The sequence below is a fragment of the Chiloscyllium punctatum genome, chromosome 26 (genome assembly GCF_047496795.1).
Source record: "Chiloscyllium punctatum isolate Juve2018m chromosome 26, sChiPun1.3, whole genome shotgun sequence".
NCBI lineage: Eukaryota > Metazoa > Chordata > Chondrichthyes > Orectolobiformes > Hemiscylliidae > Chiloscyllium > Chiloscyllium punctatum.
This window is the reverse complement of record NC_092764.1, coordinates 4,273,244-4,293,505: the sequence shown is the minus strand read 5'-3', so window position 1 is coordinate 4,293,505 and position 20,262 is coordinate 4,273,244. Positions and strand designations below refer to the sequence as shown.

General features: G+C 47.0%; 1 protein-coding gene across 1 annotated transcript in view; it reads left to right on the top strand.

Annotated features, from left to right (window-relative positions):
- The first annotated feature begins 1,952 nt into the window (after nt 1–1,952).
- The window catches only part of pepd (peptidase D), a 113,019-nt gene continuing 94,709 nt past the window's right edge, over nt 1,953–20,262 (top strand). The window contains exons 1-2 of the mRNA XM_072547804.1: nt 1,953–2,098; nt 18,324–18,507. Coding sequence (XP_072403905.1) covers nt 2,082–2,098; nt 18,324–18,507 — 201 coding nt within the window. The 5' untranslated portion in view covers nt 1,953–2,081. The remainder of the gene's footprint in view (nt 2,099–18,323; nt 18,508–20,262) is intronic.

The window sequence follows — 20,262 nt, the reverse complement described above, 5'->3', positions numbered from 1 at the left end:
ACCCTTTCAAGATTCACAACATCTTTCCAATAGGAAGGAGATCAGTGGCCTGACCAACGTCCTGTACAGCCGCAACATGACCTCCCAACTCCTGTACTCAGTACTCTGACCATTAAAGGAAAGCATACCAAATGCCTTCTTCACTGTCCTACCTATCTGCGACTCCACTTTCAAGGAGCTATGAACCTGCACTCCAAGGTCTCTTTGTTCAGCAACACTCCCTAGGACCTTACCATTAAGTGTATAAGTCCTGCTAAGATTTGCTTTCCCAAAATGCAGCACCTCACATTTATCTGAATTAAACTCCATCTGCCACTTCTCAGCCTATTGGCCCATCTGGTCCAGATCCTGTTGTAATCTGAGGTAACTCTCTTCGCTGTCCACTACACCTCCAATTTTGGTGTCATCTGTAAACTTACTAACTGTACCTCTTATGCTCACATCCAAATCATTTATGTAAATGACAAAAAGTAGAGGGCCCAGCACCGATCCTTGTGGCACTCCACTGGTCACAGGCCTCCAGTCTGAAAAACAACCCTCCACCACCACCCTCTGTCTTCTACCTTTGAGCCAGTTCTGTATCCAAATGGCTAGTTCTCCCTGTATTCCATGAGATCTAACCTTGCTAACCAGTCTCCCATGGGGAACCTTGGCGAACACCTTACTGAAGTCCAAATCGATCACATCAACTGCTCTGCCCTCATCAATCTTCTTTGTTACTTCTTCAAAAAACTCTATCACGTTTGTGAGACATAATTTCCGAAGCACAAAGCCATGTTGACTAACCCTAATCAGTCCTTGCCTTTCCAAATACATGTACATCCCGTCCCTCAGGATTCCCTCCAACAACTTGCCCACCACCGAGGTCAGGCTCACCGGTCTATAGTACCCTGGCTTGTCTTTACTGCCCTCCTTAAACAGTGGCATCACATTTGCCAACCTCCAGTCTTCCGGCACCTTACCTGTGACTGTCGATGATACAAATATCTCAGCAAGAGGCCCAGCAAACACTTCTCTAGCGTCCCATAGTGTTCTCTGGTACACCTGATCAGGTCTTGGGGATTTATCCACTTTTACACAACCAGCACTTCCTCCTCTGTAATCTGGACATTTTTCAAGATGTCACCATCTGTTTCCATACAGTCTATATCTTCCATATCCTTTTCCACAGTAAATACTGATGTAAAATATTCATTTAGTATCTCCCTCATTTTCTTTGGCTCCACACACAGGCTGCCTTGCTGATCTTTGAGTGGCCCTATTCTCTCCCTAGTTACCCTTTTGACCTTAATGTATTTGTAAAAACCCTTTGGATTCTCCTGAACTCTATTTGCCGAAGCTGTCTCATGTCCCCTCTTTGCCCTCCTGATTTCCCTCTTGAGTGTACGCCTACTGCCTTTATACTCTAGGGATTCCCTCCATCTGTCCTGTCTGTCCCTGACACCCAACACCTCCAAATCATGACCTTTCAACTCCAGTGTGACTCCACATCACATTCATGATGGGCTGAAGGGCCGCTGTCCGCAATGAATTACGGAGGGGCGGGGCCGGCTGTTAATGGGCGGGGTCAGAGGAGGAGGCGGGGCGTGGGTTTGAGTGGGCGCGGTCGGAGGGACGGGACTGTGTTTGAGTGGGCGGAGTCCGAGGGGGCGGGGCTGTGTTTGAGTGGGCGGAGTCAGAGGGGGCGGGGCTGTGTTTGAGTGGGCGGGGTCGGAGGGACGGGGCGGGGCGGGGTGTGAGTGGGCGGGGTCGGAGGGACGGGGCTGTGTTTGAGTGGGCGGAGTCCGAGGGGGCGGGGCAGAGTCTGAGTGGGCGGGGACGGAGGGACGGGGCGGTGTTTGAGTGGGCGGAGTCCGAGGGGGCGGGGCAGTGTCTGAGTGGGCGGGGACGGAGGGACGGGGCGGTGTTTGAGTGGGCGGGGTCGGAGAGGGCGGGCAGAGGGTGAACTACAAATCCCGGCGTACTTTGTGCTGCCACGTGCCCCGCTCGGAGGCCTCCATTGGCGGATGGGAAAGGCGGGCGCGGCCCAAGTGCATTAAAGGCCGGGCCGGTCCGGTCACGTGAGAGCGGGACACAACAATATGGCGGTGGTAGAGGGGTAAGTGATCGGGAGTGCGGGCGGTATATGGGGAGGAGGGAGACAGTGTGAGTGTCTAGGCCTCAGGGGCATCCTGAGGTCATGCTCCAAGCCCCCTCACTGTGGGGGTACGGGTGTTGTTGATGGAGCCCGGTTGGGAGCTGAATTGAGTTTGTGGGCAACAGGAGGAGCCCCCTGGGTGGGGGGGGGTGAGGAGAGAGGAGAGAGCCCCTGCCTGGTGTGGGGAGAGAGCCCCTGCCTGGTGTGGGGAGAGAGCCCCTGCCTGGTGTGGGGAGAGAGCCCCTGCCTGGTGTGGGGAGAGAGCCCCTGCCTGGTGTGGGGAGAGAGCCCCTGCCTGGTGTGGGGAGAGAGCCCCTGCCTGGTGTGGGGAGAGAGCCCCTGCCTGGTGTGGGGAGAGAGCCCCTGCCTGGTGTGGGGAGAGAGCCCCTGCCTGGTGTGGGGAGAGAGCCCCTGCCTGGTGTGGGGAGAGAGCCCCTGCCTGGTGTGGGGAGAGAGCCCCTGCCTGGTGTGGGGAGAGAGCCCCTGCCTGGTGTGGGGAGAGAGCCCCTGCCTGGTGTGGGGAGAGAGCCCCTGCCTGGTGTGGGGAGAGAGCCCCTGCCTGGTGTGGGGAGAGAGCCCCTGCCTGGTGTGGGGAGAGAGCCCCTGCCTGGTGTGGGGAGAGAGCCCCTGCCTGGTGTGGGGAGAGAGCCCCTGCCTGGTGTGGGGAGAGAGCCCCTGCCTGGTGTGGGGAGAGAGCCCCTGCCTGGTGTGGGGAGAGAGCCCCTGCCTGGTGTGGGGAGAGAGCCCCTGCCTGGTGTGGGGAGAGAGCCCCTGCCTGGTGTGGGGAGAGAGCCCCTGCCTGGTGTGGGGAGAGAGCCCCTGCCTGGTGTGGGGAGAGAGCCCCTGCCTGGTGTGGGGAGAGAGCCCCTGCCTGGTGTGGGGAGAGAGCCCCTGCCTGGTGTGGGGAGAGAGCCCCTGCCTGGTGTGGGGAGAGAGCCCCTGCCTGGTGTGGGGAGAGAGCCCCTGCCTGGTGTGGGGAGAGAGCCCCTGCCTGGTGTGGGGAGAGAGCCCCTGCCTGGTGTGGGGAGAGAGCCCCTGCCTGGTGTGGGGAGAGAGCCCCTGCCTGGTGTGGGGAGAGAGCCCCTGCCTGGTGTGGGGAGAGAGCATGGGGCACATTCCCTCATTAAAGTGGGGTACAACTGGGATGGTGGGCGGATAGGGCAGAGACCCTGACCGGTTGGGGTGGGCAGGTTGCCCTTGACCCTGTCCCTGCCCTTGACCCTGCCCCTGCCCTTGACCCTGTCCCTGCCCCTGGGGGATGAGGGGTGAGGGGTGAGTGCCTCTCTTCAGCTGGAGCTGGGGCTGAATGTGAGCACTGTTTCATATGGTGTCTTGTGAGTTTTATCTCCACATCATGCAAACACTTTGCTTTATTAATCGATTGCTGAATTGATCTTGTAAATGTTTTCAATGGGTTAAAGATGAAATCTTTTGTGAAAATGCTTCCCAACTTGATAAATTAGGGAACCTGAATAAGTAAATCAGAATTGGTCATGTAAACCAAAATAACTGCACGTTCTGTAAATGAGAAACAAAAACAGAAGTTGCTAGGAAAGCTCAGCAGATTTGGCAGCATCTGTGAAGTTAGGAATCTGTTAATGTTTAGGGTCCAAGTGATCTGAAACGCTAACTCTTATTTTTCTCAGAAGTCACATGACATTACGTTATAGTTCAACAGATTTATTTTAAATCACAAGCTTTTGAAGCAGTGCCTCCCTCATCACTTTATCTGACAAAGGAGTAGCACTCAGAAAGTTTTTGATTTCAAGTAAACTTGTTGGACTATAATCTGGTGTCATGTGACTTTGGACCTTGTCCACTGCAATCCAACACTGGTACCTCCACATCCTGATTTCTCTCCACTCATGCTTCCAGATCTGCTGTCTAACAACTTCTGATTTTATTCTCGAAGGTTATGATAGGGTTTGATAGAGTCTTCGTGGGGAAGTTGCTGTACTTGTGGAGTGTCCAGGCCCCATTGGCAATCCTTTATTTATGACAATGATTAAAACAGTAATAGAAAATACAGGGGAGTGGTGGAGTGGGTGCTTGTAGATATGGTGCCAGACAAGTGGACTGCTTTGTCCTTAATGGTGTCAAACTACTTGAGTGTTGGAGCTGCACCCATTCAGGTCACATTCCTGACCTGTCTCTTGTGGATGATAGCCAGGCTTTGGGGAGTCACAAGGTAAAGTGCTTGTACTCGCTGCAGGATTTCTGGTCTCTGACCTGCTTTTGTTTATGTGGTGAATCATAGAGATGTACAGCATGGAAACAGACCCTTCGGTCCAACCTGTCCATGCCGACCAGATATCCCAACCCAATCTAGTTCCGCCTGCCAGCAGCCTATATCCCTCCAAACCCTTCCCATCCATATGCCTCTTAAATGTTGCAATTGTACCAGCCTCCACCACATCCTCTGGCAGCTCATTCCATACACATACAACCCTCTGTGTGAAAAAGTTGCTCCTTAGGTCTTTTTTATATCTTTTCCCTCTCACCCAGAAATATGCCCTCTAGTTCTGGACTCCCCAACCCCAGGGAAGAGGCTTTGCCTATTTACCCTATCCATGCCCCTCATGATTTTATAAACCTCTATAAGATCATCCCTCAGCCTCCGCTCCAGGGAAAACAGCCCCAGCCTACTCGGCCTCTCCCTGTAGCTCAAATCCTCCAACCCTGGCAACATCCTTGTAAATCTTTTCTGAACTCTTTCAAGTTTCACAACATCTTTTTGTGAGTCCACTTGTGTCTTGTCTATAGTAATCCAAAGATGTTAGTATTGAGAGATTCAGTGATGGTGACACCATTGAATGCCAAAGGGCAGTGATTGTCTCTTGTTGGAAATAGTCGTTGTTTGGCATTTGTATTATTTGCTACCTGTCACTCCAAGACAGGACACTGTCCAGGTCTTGTTGCATTTGAACCTGGACTCCTTCAAAGTTTGAGAAATTGCAAATGGTGCTGAACATAACGATGAAGAAGCTGAAAGTGGTTGGGTCTAGGTCACTTCCCTGAGGGACTCGTACAGAGATGTTCTGGAGCTGAGATGATTGACTTCCAACAACCACCACCACCTTATGTGTCAGGTATCACTCCAATGACCAGAGAGTTTGCTCCTTGACTTCCATTGATTCTAGTTTTGCCAGAGCTCCTTGATGCCACACTTGGTCAAATGCCTCGATGTCAAGGGCTGTCCCTCTCCCCTCCTCGCTGGAATTCAGTTGCTTTGTCCATGTTGAACCAAGGCTGGAATGAGGTCAGGAGCTGAGTGACCCTGGTGGAACCCAAACTGGGTGTCACTGAGCAGGTTATTGCTGAGCAGGTGCTGCTTGATAGCACTATTACTGGCACTGCCCATCACTGTACTGAGGATTGAGAGTAGACTGATGAACCAGTAATTGGTCAGGTTGAATTTGTCCTGCTTTTTATGTACAAGACATTCCTGGGCAACTTTCCTCATGGTTGGGTCGATGCCAGTGTTGTAGGTGTACTGGAACAGCTTAGCCAGGGGAGTGGCAAGTTCTGGAGCACACATCTTCAGAACTATTGCTGGAATGTTGTCAGGACCCTTTGCAGTCTCCAGTGTCTCCAACCATTTCTTATCATGTGGAGTGAATTGAATTGGCTGGACACTGGTATCCATGATGCTGGGAACCACTGGAAGAGGCCAAGATAGATCATCCACTCAACACTTGGGGCTGAAGATTGCTGCAAAAGCTTCAGCCTTACCTTTTGCACTGATGTGCTGGGCTCTTCCAGCATTGAGGATGGGGAGCCTGCTCCTCCATTGTCCACCACCATTCGCAACTGGAAGGACTGCAGAGCTTAAATCAGATCAGTTGGTTGTGGGATCACTTAGCTCTGTCTATCACTTGCTGCTTGTTACACGATAATCCTAAATGGTAGGTTCATCTGCTTGACATCTCATTTTCTGGTATGCCTGATGCTGCTCCTGGTATGCCCTCCTGCACTCTCCATTGAACCAGGGTTGATCCCCTGGCTTGATGGTAATGGTTGAGTGGGGGATATGCCAGGCCATGAGGTTACAGATTGTGCTGGAGTACAGTTCTGCTGCTGTTGATGGCCCACAGCGCCTTATGGATGCCTAGTGTTGTTGTTGTTGTGGTTCTGTTCACCGAGCTGGGAATTTGTGTTGCAGACGTTTCGTCCCCTGTCTAGGTGACATCCTCAGTGCTTGGGAGCCTCCTGTGAAGCGCTTCTGTGATCTTTCCTCCGGCATTTATAGTGGTTTGTTTCTGCCGCTTCCAGTTGTCAGTTCCAGCTGTCTGCTGTAGTGGCCGGTATATTGGGTCCAGGTCGATGTGTTTGTTGATTGAATCTGTGGATGAGTGCCATGCCTCTAGGAACTCCCTGGCTGTTCTCGGTTTGGCTTGTCCTATTATAATAGTGTTGTCCCAGTCGAATTCATGTTGCTTGTCATCTGCGTGTGTGGCTACTAAGGATTGCTGAACTATGAAAGCAACCACCCCAACACGCACAAAAGAAGTTGCATCAAGACACTATTCAAAAGGGCCACAACACACTGCAGTACACCAGAACTGCAAAAAGAGGAAGAAGAACACCTCTACAATGTATTCGCCAAAAACTGATACCCGAGCAATTTCATCAACAGATGCCTAAGGGAAAGACAACGGAATGAGGACATGCCACAACCCAAAGGACTAGCCCACGTTAATATACATCAAGAACATTTCCGAACTGACAGCCAGACTACTGCGACCACTAGGACTCATAACAGCACACAAACCAACAGCCACTCTCAGACAACAACTCACCAGAACGAAGGACCCGATACCCAGCATGAGCAAAACCAATGTAGTGTACAAAATCCCATGCAAGGACTGCACAAAACACTACATAGGACAAACAGGAAGACAGCTAACGATCTGCATCCATGAACATCAACTAGCCATGAAACAACATGACTAGCTATCCCTAATAGCCACACACGCAGATGACAAGCAACATGAATTTGACTAGGACAACACTACAATTATAGGACAAGCCAAACAGAGAGCAGCCAGGGAATTCCTAGAGGCATGGCACTCATCCACCGATTCAATCAATAAGCACATCGACTTGGATCCAATATACTGGCCGCTGCAGAGGACAGCTTGAGCTGACAACCGGAAGCGGCAGATACAAATCACTATAAATGCTGGAGGAAAGGTCACAGAAGCGCTTCACAGGAGGCTCCCAAGCACTGAGGATGTCACCGAGACAGGGGACGAAACTTCTGCAAGACAAATTCCCAGCTCGGCGAACAGAACCACAACAACTAGCACCTGAGCTACAAATCTTCTCCCAAACTTTGAACGTCTAGTGTTGAGTTGCTAGATCTGTTTGAAGTCTATCCCATTTAGCATGGTGGTAGTGCTATACAACACGATGGAGGGTATTCTCAATGTGAAATCTCCACAAGGACTGCGCTGGTCACTCTTACCGATACTGTCATGGACAGATGTACCTACAACTGGCAGATTGGTAAGGATGAGGTCAAACATGATTTTCCCTCTTGGTTCCCTCACCACCAGACCCAGCCGAGCAGCGATGTCCTTTAGGATCCGACCAGCTTGATCAGTGGGACTGCTGCTGAGTCACTCTTGGTGGTGGACAGTGAAATTCCCCACCCAGAGGACATTCTGTGGCCTTGCCACCCTCAGTGCTTCCTCCAAGTGTTGTTCAACATGGGGGTAACGATTCATCAGCTGAGGGAGGACGGTACGGGGTAATCAGCAGGGGGTTTTCTTGACCATGTTTAACCTGAAACCATGAGACTTCATGGGATCTGGAATCTATGTTGAGGACTCCCAGGGCAACTCCGTCCTGACTGTATCCCACTGTGCTGTACCCCCCCCACACTCTCCCCGCTGGGTCTATCCTGCTGTTGGGATGTCGCATATCCAGTAATGGTGGGGTCTGGGATGTTGTCTGTAAGGTATGATTCTGAGAGTATGGATGTGTCGGGCTGTTCCTTGACTAGTCTGTGAGACAGATCTCCCAATGTTGGCACGAGCCCCCAGATGTTAGTGAGGAGGGTCCTGCAGGGTTGGCAGGACTGTTTCTGTCGTTGTCTTTTCCGCTGCCTAGGTCGATGTCAGCTGGTTCATCCAGTTTTGTTTCTTTGTTGAGTCTTTGTTGCTGTTGATGCAACTGAGGGGTCATTTCAGAAGGCAGTTGAGAGTCAACCACACTATTTCTCACTTCCTGTATCTATAGTATATTGCTTTTTAAATAGAATTTAATAAGGATTTTCAAGAGAATCTACTTAACCCAGAGAATGTAGGAATTTGTAATTCATTATCACAGGAGTAGTTAAGGTGAATAGTATGGACCCAGTTAAGGGAAAGCTGAATAAACAAATGGGAGAGAAACTAGGGAGGAAGAGACATTGATAATGTGGTCAAAGGAGGCCCATCTAGAACACAAACCCCAGCATGGAACTGTTGGGCGATTCGGCTTGTTTCCTGGGAGCTGTAAGTCAATCAGCTGTATTTACATGCAGCTGGGTGGCACGCCCTGAACGAACAGAAGCCAATCATTGGTGAAGTTGCCCGTGTGACTAAAAAGATCAATAATTCCCTGGAGTGTCAGGGGGACCCAGTGGAGCAGATTCTGTCCTGTAGTATTGAGTTGGCTGCCCCCATCAGGTTGGGATTGAGAGTTCGACAGTCAGCTTTGGGAATCAACAAGTTGGAAATTCAGCTGGGCATTTTTTTCCAATGATGTGTTAAAAGCATTGAAAGGATAGAGTCCGACCAAGCTGTGATGGTTCACTGGTAGAATTGTCACAAGTTATGATGTGAATGATCCTTGCAGCTGTGCCTCAGCTTGAGTCAGCAGTTTCAAGAGAAGTCAGAGGAATTATGAAATTATATTAAGGAACTGACTGATTGAAGAAGTTAAATTCGTTTTAAATAGCTTTGTGGGTTTAAAGGTTGACATATGAGGTGGAGTGGGGAAATAAAAGCAAAATACTAGAGAAACAGCAGGTTAGTCAGCATACTGGAGAAATCACACCTTCAGAATGGAAAGTGAAAGAAAAAGCCACATTTGACTGGAATTAGAAAATAGGAGTGAGCCTGAAGTTCTGGTGATGGCCTTCCCCTAGTTATTGGTGAACACGGTGCTGTAGTACTAAGACATTGCTATATTGGCATTCACTGCAAACATCTGCCAGGCAATGCCCATCTCCAACAAGTGAGAATCTGACCACTGCCCCTCATTCAATAGCATTATCATTATTGGTCCCTCGCAGACAAGGATGACTCTTTCCCCCATTCTCCGGGTGAGTCGGTAGGTGGCTGTACAGGCTGCAGGCTCTGTTAGTCTCTGGGCAGGTGGTGATGGTGGGAAGGGGTGTGTGTTTGCTCCACTGTACTAGGCCAGGCTAGTGTTACCATCACTGACTGTCAACGTCCTGGAGGGAGTTACCATTGACGAGAAACTGAACAGAACTGGACATATCTAATTACGATGGCTATAAGAGAAGGTCAGAGAAAGGGAATTCTGCAGTGAGTAACCCACTGGAGTTGCAGCCATCCATGCAAGTGGCGAATATTTTGACACGCTCCTGCCTTGTGCTTTGTAGATAGTTGACAGGCTTTGGGGAGTCAGGTGATGAGCTGTATGCTGCAAAGATCCTTATATTTGACTTGTTCTTGCAGCCAGTTTGTGGTGAGACCAATCGATTTTCTGCTCTGTGGTAACCCCCAGGATATTGATTTAGTGGGGGGATTCGGTGATGGTAATGAGCTTGAAGGTCATCGGGTGATGGTTCACTTATTTCGTGCTGTAGATGGTCATTGCCTGGCACTTGTAAGGCATGAATGTTAATTGCCACTTTTCAGTATAAACCTGGACATTTTTCCAGGTCTTGCTACATTTGGAAATGGACTGCTTCAGTATCTGAAGAATTTGTGACAATCCTCACTTCTGACCTTCTGGAAAAGTCTTTGATAAATCAGCTGAATATGGTTGGGCCTAGGACCCTACCTTGAGGATGTTCTGTAGTAATGTCCCAAAGCTGAGATGACAGACTTCCAACAACTATAACCATAATTTATACCATAAAGGGTCTATGGACTAGAAATATTAACTTTGTTTGTCTCTCGCTCTCAGATGTTGCAGACCTGCTGAGTTTCTCCAGCATGTTGTTTCTGATCTCCAGCATGCACAGTTCTTTTTGTTTACATCTTTTATACCAGACATTTATAATGCCCAGTGTTTTTTCTTATGGGTGCGATATTGAGGTTCAATCTATTCACTCTGGGAAAGATCCCATAGCCATCTCTCGACTAAGAGCAGTGGAATTCTCCAAATGCTTGTCAATGTTCATCGTTCAAGAGGAAAAGATTGGAGGGCAGAGTACTGTGAATTCTAGAAGTCTTAAATGTAGGCAGTTGGTGTTGGTAATACTCAGCAGGTCAGACTGGCATCCATGAGGAAGAAGATCACCAATAACTTCTCAGGTTGATGGACATTTCATTGGATCCGAAAAATGTGAAAGGTGTAAGCGATTGAGCAAGGGTTGGGAGAGATGAGAGTAAATTATTATTTTCTGAGATTAATTTGAAAATGGGAGAGAATGAAAGCTAGAAACAAAGTAGAAAGGAGCAGGACTAGGCTGTTCAACTCCTTGAGCCTGCTCCACCTTTCAGTATGATCATGGCCAATCATCGAGTTCAATACCCTAATCCCTCCCCCACCCCATCTATTGATTTTGTTTTAGCTTCAAGCACTACATCTGCTACCTCCTTGGAAACACTGTTTTGGTGTCTCAACTTTCTGTGGGACTGAATTCAACAGGCTTGCCACTCTCTGGGTTGAAGACATTTCTCCTCTCAGATTTCTTGCCTTTCTTAGAAAGGTTTGCCTCCTACCACTAAACTACGACCACTGCTCCAGCATCGGGGCCATCCTTCCTGCATCTTACCTGTCTTGTCCTGTTGGAGTTTTATAGGTTTTTGAGCTCCCCTCTTATTCTCCTAAAGTCCAGTGAATACAAGAGCGTGGTGCTGGAAAAGCACAGCAGATCAGGCAGCATCCGAGGAGCAGGAAAATCTATGTTTCAGGCAAAAGCCCTTAATCAGATTCTCCTCCTCCTCGGATGCTGCCTGACCTGCTGTGCTTTTCCAGCAACACAATCTTGCTCTAATCTCCAGCTTCTGCAGTCCTCACTTTTGTCCAGTGACTACAATCCTTACTGACTCGATTCCTCCTGATGTCAGTCCTGCCATCCCAGGAATCATTTTGGTAAACCTACACTGTACTCCCTGTACAGCAAGAATATCCTTCCTCAGAAAAGGACACCAAAACTGCACACAGTTCTCCAGGTGTGCCCTTACCAAAGCTCTGTACAATTGCATTAATTGTTCCTGCACTCAAATCCTCTCAGTATGAAGGCCAGTTCAGTTTGCCTTTGTTCCTGCCTGCTGCACTTGCTGCTTGCTTTCAGTGACTGGTGCACAGACACACCCAGGGTTCATTGAACATTCTCCCCTCTCAATTATTCAAATAATCCACCTTCCTGTTTTTGCTTATATTATGGATAATCTTTTATTTATCTGCATTATACAGCATCTTTAAATCACAATTCTATTTAAGACCATTAGAAATAGGAAATAAAAAACTGAAAGAACTGCGGATGCTGTAAATCCGAAACAAAAGCAATAGTTGTTGGAAAAGCTCAGCAGGTCTGGCAGCATCATCTCAGAAATTCTCTGGACCCAAAACATTAACTGTTTTCTCTGCACAGATGCTACCAGACCTGCTGAGCTTTTCCAACAACTTCTATTTTTGTTTCATTAGAAATAGGAACTGGAGTAGGCTGTTTGGCTCCTCAATCCTGCGCTGCTGTTCAATCGGATCATGGCCGATTTGACATTCCTCGTGTTCCTTTCCTGCCCTTTCCCCATAATTCTTGATTCTCCTATTGCTCATGGGATAATCCCTCCATACCTGGGATCATACGATTGAATCCTCTGTAATACCACCAATGAAATGATACTTTTTCTTTTAAATAAGGGGACCAGTGTCCAGATGTGGCCTTGTACAGGTGCAGTAAGACTTCCCTACTCTTACACTTCAATCTACTTGAAATAAGGGCCAACATTCCATTAGCCTTCCTGATTACCTGCTGCACCTATGTGCTAGCTTTCTGTGTAACATGTACATGTTCCCCCCACCCCCCCATCCCTTTGTGTTACAGCTTTCTGCAGTTTCTCTCTATTTAAATAATATTCTTTCTCCCTGCCAAACTGAGCAACTCTGCATTTTCCTGCATTATACTTTATTTGTCAATTTTATTGCAACTTAACTAACCTATTACTATCTCTCTGTGAACTGTTTGTTTCTCTCTCTCAACCCGCCTTTCCACGTATTTTTGTGATGTCTGCAAATTTGGCTACGTACATTCACTCCCTCCAAGTCATTAATGTTTATTGTAAACAGTTGAATCTCCTGGTCACATGTCACCAACCTGAAAAAGAACTCCTTATTCCCACTCGCTATTTCCTACCATTGAGTCAATATATGCGCTAATATACTATCTTCAACACCATGGGCTCTTATTTAACCTTTTGTGAGTTACTCTGTAGAACATCTTCTGAAAGTCCAGTTATGATACTGGTTCCCCTCATGTTTAGAATGTGTTCTTTCCATTCTGGTTAATTGCAATTGATCATCACAGAAAATTGATGTTACGGCTAAGGAAGAGACAGAGCAATTGTTTGGGGATGGTGTAGAGGGGATTTTGTTCTCTATCTGACACCATGGCCCCCTGTAGTGCAGGCAAAAATCAATACTCTATTGTCTGCCTATTTCCCATACTTAGTGACTTTTCCTTGCTGTCTGTCTCCTTTGAACTTGTGTTTGGTGTCTGCCTCCCACCACAAATTAAAAACCTTGCAACTGTCAGCTTGTGTCCCCATTATTGGACATTATTTGAATATTGCTTTTGTGATGAAGGGCTTTTGCCTCCAATGTCTATTTTCCTGCTCCTCGGATGCTGCCTTTCCAGCACCACACTTTTGACTGTAGAGCTACACAAGGCAGGTTTTATAGAATGAAGGAGAAGACAGTGAGGAGAGTGAGATGGTTTTGTTGGGAATTTAGGAAAGCAGAGAAGTGCTCAGAGAGAGGGTAAAACCTTGAGTGATAACCTTTTTAAGATGAAAAGTAATGTCATGTGCATTCTTTAAATAGACTGAATTCTTGAAAAGTGTCATATTTCTGTCATGGTACTTTTAATTAGTGCAATTTTTAGTTATAGAATGTGGAAGAGCTACAGAACTGTGGATTATGTAGCTTGCTACCACAGCATTCTCACAACCAGATTTAAAGTTCAGTGATGTTGTGTTTGAAATGAGTCGTCATAACCAGTCCAGGCCATGAAAGAATGGCAACAAAGGAAGGATACTGGTGGAAGTTAGAGTTTCAGTTGCTAAAGATAAAGCATGCAGGAGATGGCAATAGACTTAGGCAGGGATGTTTAAGATTAACTTGGGTGGAAGGGGAAGTGAACGCAATGAGCCTGTGTGACAGGAATTAATCTGTTAGAACGTGGAAGATGAATCTTGTGGCAGTGTGTCCAGTTGCCTTTGGAATTAAGAGAGGAGGAGCTGATAGAACTGTGGGTTGATATGTACTTGACCTTTTTGGTTTTGGAAAGCATTGTCCTCAGGATGTGGCTGTCACTGGCAGACGAGTGTCTGTTTCTTATCCTTAACTGTCCTGGAGTTCACTGGCTTGCTGCACCAATTCAGAGGGCAGTTCCAAGTTAACCACATTGCTGTGGGTCTGGAGTCATACGCAGACCAGACCAGGTGCACATGGCAAAGTTCCAAACCGAAAGGACATTAGTGAACCAGATGTGTTTTTATTACGTGGTTGTCATTAAGGTAATACAGTCATAGAGGTGTACAGCATGGACACAGATCCTTGGTCCAACTTGTCCATGCCGACCAGATATCCTAACCCAAACTAGTCCCACCTGCCAGCACTTGGCCCATATCCCTCTAAACCCTTCCTTTTCATATAGCCATTCAGATGCTTTTTAAATGCTGTAGCCTCATCCACTTCCTCTGGCAGCTCATTCCATACCTTGTGCATGAAAAAAGTTGCCCTGTGGTGCCTTTTAAATCTTCCCCCTCTCACCATGAACCTCTCGTTCTGGACTCCTGCACCCCATGGAAAAGACTTGTCTATTTATTCTGTCCATGCCCCTCATGATTTTATAAACCTTTATAAGGTCACTCCTCAACCTCCGCTCCAGAGAAAACAGCCCCAGTCTATTTAACTCCTCCCTGTAGCTCAAGCCCTCCAACCCTGCCAATATCCTTGTAAATCTTTTCTGAACCCTTTCAAGTTTCATAACACCCTTCTGACAGGAGGGAGGCCAGAAATGCGCACAGTATTTCAAAAGTGGCTAAACCAGTGTCCTGGAAAGCCACAGCATGACCCTTCAACTCCTATACTTAATGCTCTGTTCAATAAAGGAAAGCATACCAAATGCCGCCTTCACTATCCTATCTACCTGTGACTCCACTTTCAAGGAGCTGTGAACCTGCACTCCAAGGTCTCTTTGTTCAGCAACACTCCCCGGGACCTTTAATTCCAGATTTTTAAAAATTGAGTTAAACTTTCACCATTTGTAATTGTGGATTCAAACCCATGTTCTCAATGCATTAAGCAAGAATTCTGGATCACTGGTCCAGTGATAGTACCAAATGCATCTGTTTAATAGTGTTTGATTGACATCATCCTGTGGTTTTTAGAGGAGGGTAATGAGATGCAATGGGTACTCATTTTTGAAACTTTACTAGATTCTGGAGAGATTTTATCAGCCTTAAGATGGTCAAGTATAACTCCTCTATTCAGGAAGGGATGGAGGCAGAAAGTGAGAAAATATAGGCCAGTTAGTTTGGCATCTGTCATGGAGGAGGTGTCGATTGAGCATTAAGGAGATTGTGGTTGAACACGTTGAGTTTTCCCAATGTAATTGGGGACAGTTAGCATGGTTTAGTGAAAGGGAAATCATGTTTGGTCAACATGTTCTAGGATAAAAATGCTACAGGAAGGATAGAAAGGGAGGCAAGAGAGGAGGGGGAGTGGTGTTTTTGACAAGGGATAGTATTTACAGCTGTACTGAGGGAGGATATTCCCAGAAATACATTCAGGGGAAGTTATTTGGGTGGAACTGAGAAATAAGAAAGGGATGATCACCTTATTGGGATTGTATTATCGACCCCCTAATAGTCAGCGGGAAATTGAGAAACAAACTTGTAAGGAGATCTCGGCTATCTGTAAGGATAATAGGGTGGTTATGGTAGAGGATTTTAACTTTCCAAACATAGACTGGGACTGCTATAGTGTTAAGGGTTTAGATGGAGAGGAATTTAAGTATGTACAAAATTTTCTGTTTCAGTATGTGGATGTACCTACTAGAGAAGGTGCAAAACTTGACCTACTCTTGGGAAATAAGGCAGGGCAGGTGACTGAGATGTCAGTGGGGAGCACTTTGGGGCCAGCGACCATAGTTCTATTCATTTTAAAATGGTGATGGAAAAGGATAGACCAGATCTAAAAGTTGAAGTTCTAAATTGGAGAAAGGCCAATTTTGATGGTATTAGGCTGATTGGAGGCAGATGTTCGCAGATAAAGGGATGGCTGGAAAATGAGAAGCCTTCAGAAATGAGCTAACAAGAATCCAGAGAAAGTATATTCAAATCAGGGTGAAAGGGAAGGCTGGTAGGTATAGGAAATTCTGGATGACTGAAGAAATTGAGGGTTTGGTTAAGACTAAGAAGGAAGCATATGTCAGGTGTAGACAAGATAGATCGAGGGAATCTGTAGAAGAGTATAAAGGAAGTAGGAGTATACTTTAGAGAAATCAGGAGGGCAAAAAGGGGACAAGAGCTAGCTTTGGCAAATAGAATTATGGAGAATCCAAAGGGTTTTTACAAATATATTAAGTGAAAAGGGTAACTAGGGAGAGAATAGGGCCCCTCAAAGATCAGCAAGGCAGCCTTTCAGTGGAGCCACAGAAAATGGGGGAGATACTAAATGAATATTTTGCATCAGTATTTACTGTGGAAGAGGATATGGAAGATATAGACTGTAGGGAAATAGATGGTGACATCTTGTAAAATGTCCAGATTACAGAGGAGGAAGTGCTGGTTGTATAAAAGTGGATAAATCCCCAGGACCTGATCAGGTGTACCCAAGACCTCTGTGGGAAGCTAGAGAAGTGATTGCTGGGCCTCTTGGTGAGATATTTGTATCATCGATAGTCACAGGTGAGGTGCCGGAAGACTCGAGGTTGGCAAACGTGGTGCCACTGTTTAAGAACGGTGGTAAAGACAAACCAGGGAACAATAGACCAGTGAGCCTGACCTCGGTGGTGGGCAAGTTGTTGGAGGGAATCCTGAGGGACGGTATGTACATGTATTTGGAAAGGCAAGGACTGATTTGGGATAGTCAGCTTGGCTTTGTGCGTGGGAAATTATGTGTCACAAACTTGATAGTTTTTTTGAAGAAGTAACAAAGAAGATTGAGGGCAGAGCAGTAGATGTGATCTATATGGACTTCAGTAAGGCGTTCGACAAGGTTCCCCATGGGAGACTGGTTAGCAAGGTTAGATTTCACGGAATACAGGGAGAACTAGCCATTTGGATACAGAACTGGCTCAAAGGTAGAAGACAGGGTGGTGGAGGAGGGTTGTTTTTCAGACTGGAGGCCTGTGACCAGTGGAGTGCCACAAGGATCGGTGCTGGATCCACTACTTTTTGTCATTTACATAAATGATTTGGATGCGAGCAGAAGGGGTACAGTTAGTAAGTTTGCAGATGACACCAAAATTGGAGGTGTAGTGGACAGTGAAGAAGGTTACTTTAGATTACAACAGGATCTTGATCAGATTGGCCAATGGGCTGAGAAGTGGCAGATGGAGTTTAATTCAGATAAATGCGAGGTGCTGCATTTTGGGAAAGCAAATCTTAGCAGGACTTATACACCTAATGGTAAGGTCCTAGGGAGTGTTGCTGAGCAAAGAGACCTTGGAGTGCAGGTTCATAGCTCCTTGAAAGTGGAGTCGCAGGTAGATAGGATAGTGAAGAAGGCATTTGGTATGCTTTCCTTTATTGGTCAGAGTATTGAGTACAGGAGTTGGGAGGTCATGTTGCAGCTGTATAGGACATTGGTTAGGCCACTGTTGGAATATTGTGTGCAATTCTGGTCTCCTTCCTATCGGAAAGACGTTGTTAAACTTGAAAGGGTTCAGAAATGATATACAAGGATGTTGCCAGGGTTGCAGGATTTGAGCTATAGGGAGAGGCTGAACAGGCTGGGGCTGTTTACCCTGGAGCATCGGAGGCTGAGGGGTGACCTTATAGAAGTTTATAAAATTGAGGGGTATGGATAGGATAAATAGGCAAAGTCTTTTCCCTGGGGTTGGGGAGTCCAGAACTAGAGGGGCGTAGGTTTAGGGTGGGAGGGGAAAGATATAGAAGAGACCTAAAGGGCAACATTTTCACACAGAGGGTGGTACGTGTATGGAATGAGCTGCCAGAGGATGTGGTGGAGGCTGGTACAATTACAACATTTAAGAGGCATTTGGATGGGTATATGAATAGGAAGGGTTTGGAGGGATATGGGCCGGGTGCTGGCAGGTGGGACTAGATTGGGTTGGGACATCTGGTCAGCATGGACGGGTTGGACTGAAGGGTCTGTTTCCACGCTGTACGTCTCTATGACTCTGAGTAACTTGCTGTGGATAACAGGGAGCCCATTAACATACTTGGATATCCATAACCTGTTTAACAGAGTGCCAAATAAAAGAATCATAAGCTTGGGGAGCAAAGAGGGCTTTAAACTAAGTTAGGGGGGTTTGGGAGTGTGTGGTGGGGGAGGAGAGATATGTAGGCTTTTTCAGATGGGATGGGCCAATCAGCTGGCGTTGTGTGCCAGTCTGAGGACAGGGACTGAGAACCGCTGACTACCTGACTCTGAAGGGAGGCTCTTTCTTACTGCAGTGACAGCAACTCAGTCAGGGGTAGGGAAAGGTGACTGGGTGTTAAATCCTTTTCTGTTCACACTGGGCAGTCTGATTTGCTGCTCCTTTGTGGATAATTGCTAATCCACTTCTCCTGTCCTCTGCTTTCAGGCCCTCCTTCTCGCTGGGTAACGAGACCCTCCAGGTGCCAATGGCCCTTTTTGCCTTGAACAGGCGTCGTCTGTGTGAGCAGCTACGCAAGAATACTGAGGTGCCAAAGAAAGCGGTAGTGCTCCTGCAGGGGGGAGATCAACTCCAGCGATACTGCACTGACACTGATATCATCTTCCGTCAGGTGAGCTGCAGTTTCAGTTACAATTGGGGGGGGCAGCTGTGGGGATAGACTGACTTCTGTTGTATTACTTTCACAACTGACAGGTGGGCCATAGTTACTTCGGATATACAGCAGAGAAATTGGCTGTCAGTCAGACAGGTGCTGTGAATATATCAGTCGTGATGTGGAGGTGATAGTGTTGGACTGGGGGTGGGGGTGGGGGAAGGGGGTGGGAATCAAAATCACATGATGCCAGGTTCTAGTCTAACAGGTTTATTTTAAATCACAAGCTTTCAGTGTGCTGTTCTGAGGTCACCATGTCTGCTTCCCCCCACTTCACCACCTGACAAAAGAGCAGTGCTCTGAAAGCTTGTGATTTCAAATAAACCTGTTGGATTATAACCTGATGTTGTGTGACGTCTGACGAGCAGTCCTTTCAGCAGGTTGATTTGACAGCTATCCAGATAATTTCGATAGAATCTTACAGTGCAGAAAGCTATCTGGCTTGCCAGGTCTGGGACAAATCAGGGCAGGTCTTATACACTTAATGGTAAGGTCCTAGGGAGTGTTGCTGAACAAAGAGACCTTGGAGTGCAGGTTGATAGCTCCTTGAAAGTGGAGTAGCAGGAATCTAGGATTTTGAAGAAAGTGTTTGTTTTGCTTCCTTTATTAGTCAGTGCATTGAATATTGGAGTTGGAAGGTCATGTTGAAGCTGTACAGGACGTTGGTTAGGCCACTTTTGGAATATTGCATTCAGTTCTGGTCTCCCTGCAAAAGGAAGGATGTTGTGAAACTTGAAAGGGTTCAGAAAAGATTTACAAGGATGTTGCCAGGGTTGGAGGATTTGAGCATTAGGGAGCGGCTGAGTAGGCTGGGGCTGGTTTCCCTGGAGCGTCAGAGGCTGAGGGGTGACCTTATAGAGGTTTACAAAATTGAGAGGCATGAATAACCAAGGTCTTTTCCCTGGGGTGGGGGAGTCCAGAACAAGAGGCCATTGGTTTAGGATGAGAGGGTAAAGATGTAAAAGGAACGTATGGGGCAATTTTTTTCATGCAGAGGGTGGTACGTGTATGGAATGAGCTGCCTGAGGTAATGGTGGAGGCTGGTACAATTGAAGCATGTAAAAGGCATCTAGATGGGTTTCTGAATAGGAAGGGTCGGAGGGATATGGGCCTAATTTATTTAGGATATCTGGTCGGCATGGAGGAGTTGGACGGAATGGTCTGTTTCTGTACTGTACAATGCTATGCCTCCATGTAGGAACAGAAGTAGGATATTCAGCCCATTGAGTTGAATCTGCCAGTCAGTGAGATCATTGCTGAACTGATAACCCAAACTCATTTTTCCTGCCTTTTCCCTTATAACCTTTGATTCCCTTACTGATCAAAAACCTGTCTATCTCAACCTTGAGTATATTTAATAAGCCAGCCACAACAACTCTCTGCAGTAAAAATCTCCACAGATTCACTACCCTCTCAGAAGAAGTTGCTCCTGATCTGTTTTAAATGTCTGGCCCTTATTCTGAGATTTTGCCTTCTAGTAGTAGACTATACCATGAGTGGAAAGCAGCCTGTTGAAATTTACTCTTAAAGCCCCATGGAATCTTGTATTTGTATATGTCAAGAAAGTCATCTCTGAACCTCCAATGTGAATATCGATAAAGAGCTCTAAACTGAGGTCTGACTGATGTCTTGAAAATGTGTTGCTGGAAAAGCGCAGCAGGTCAGGCAGCATCTAAGGAGCAGGAGAATCGACATTTCGGGCATAAGCCCTTC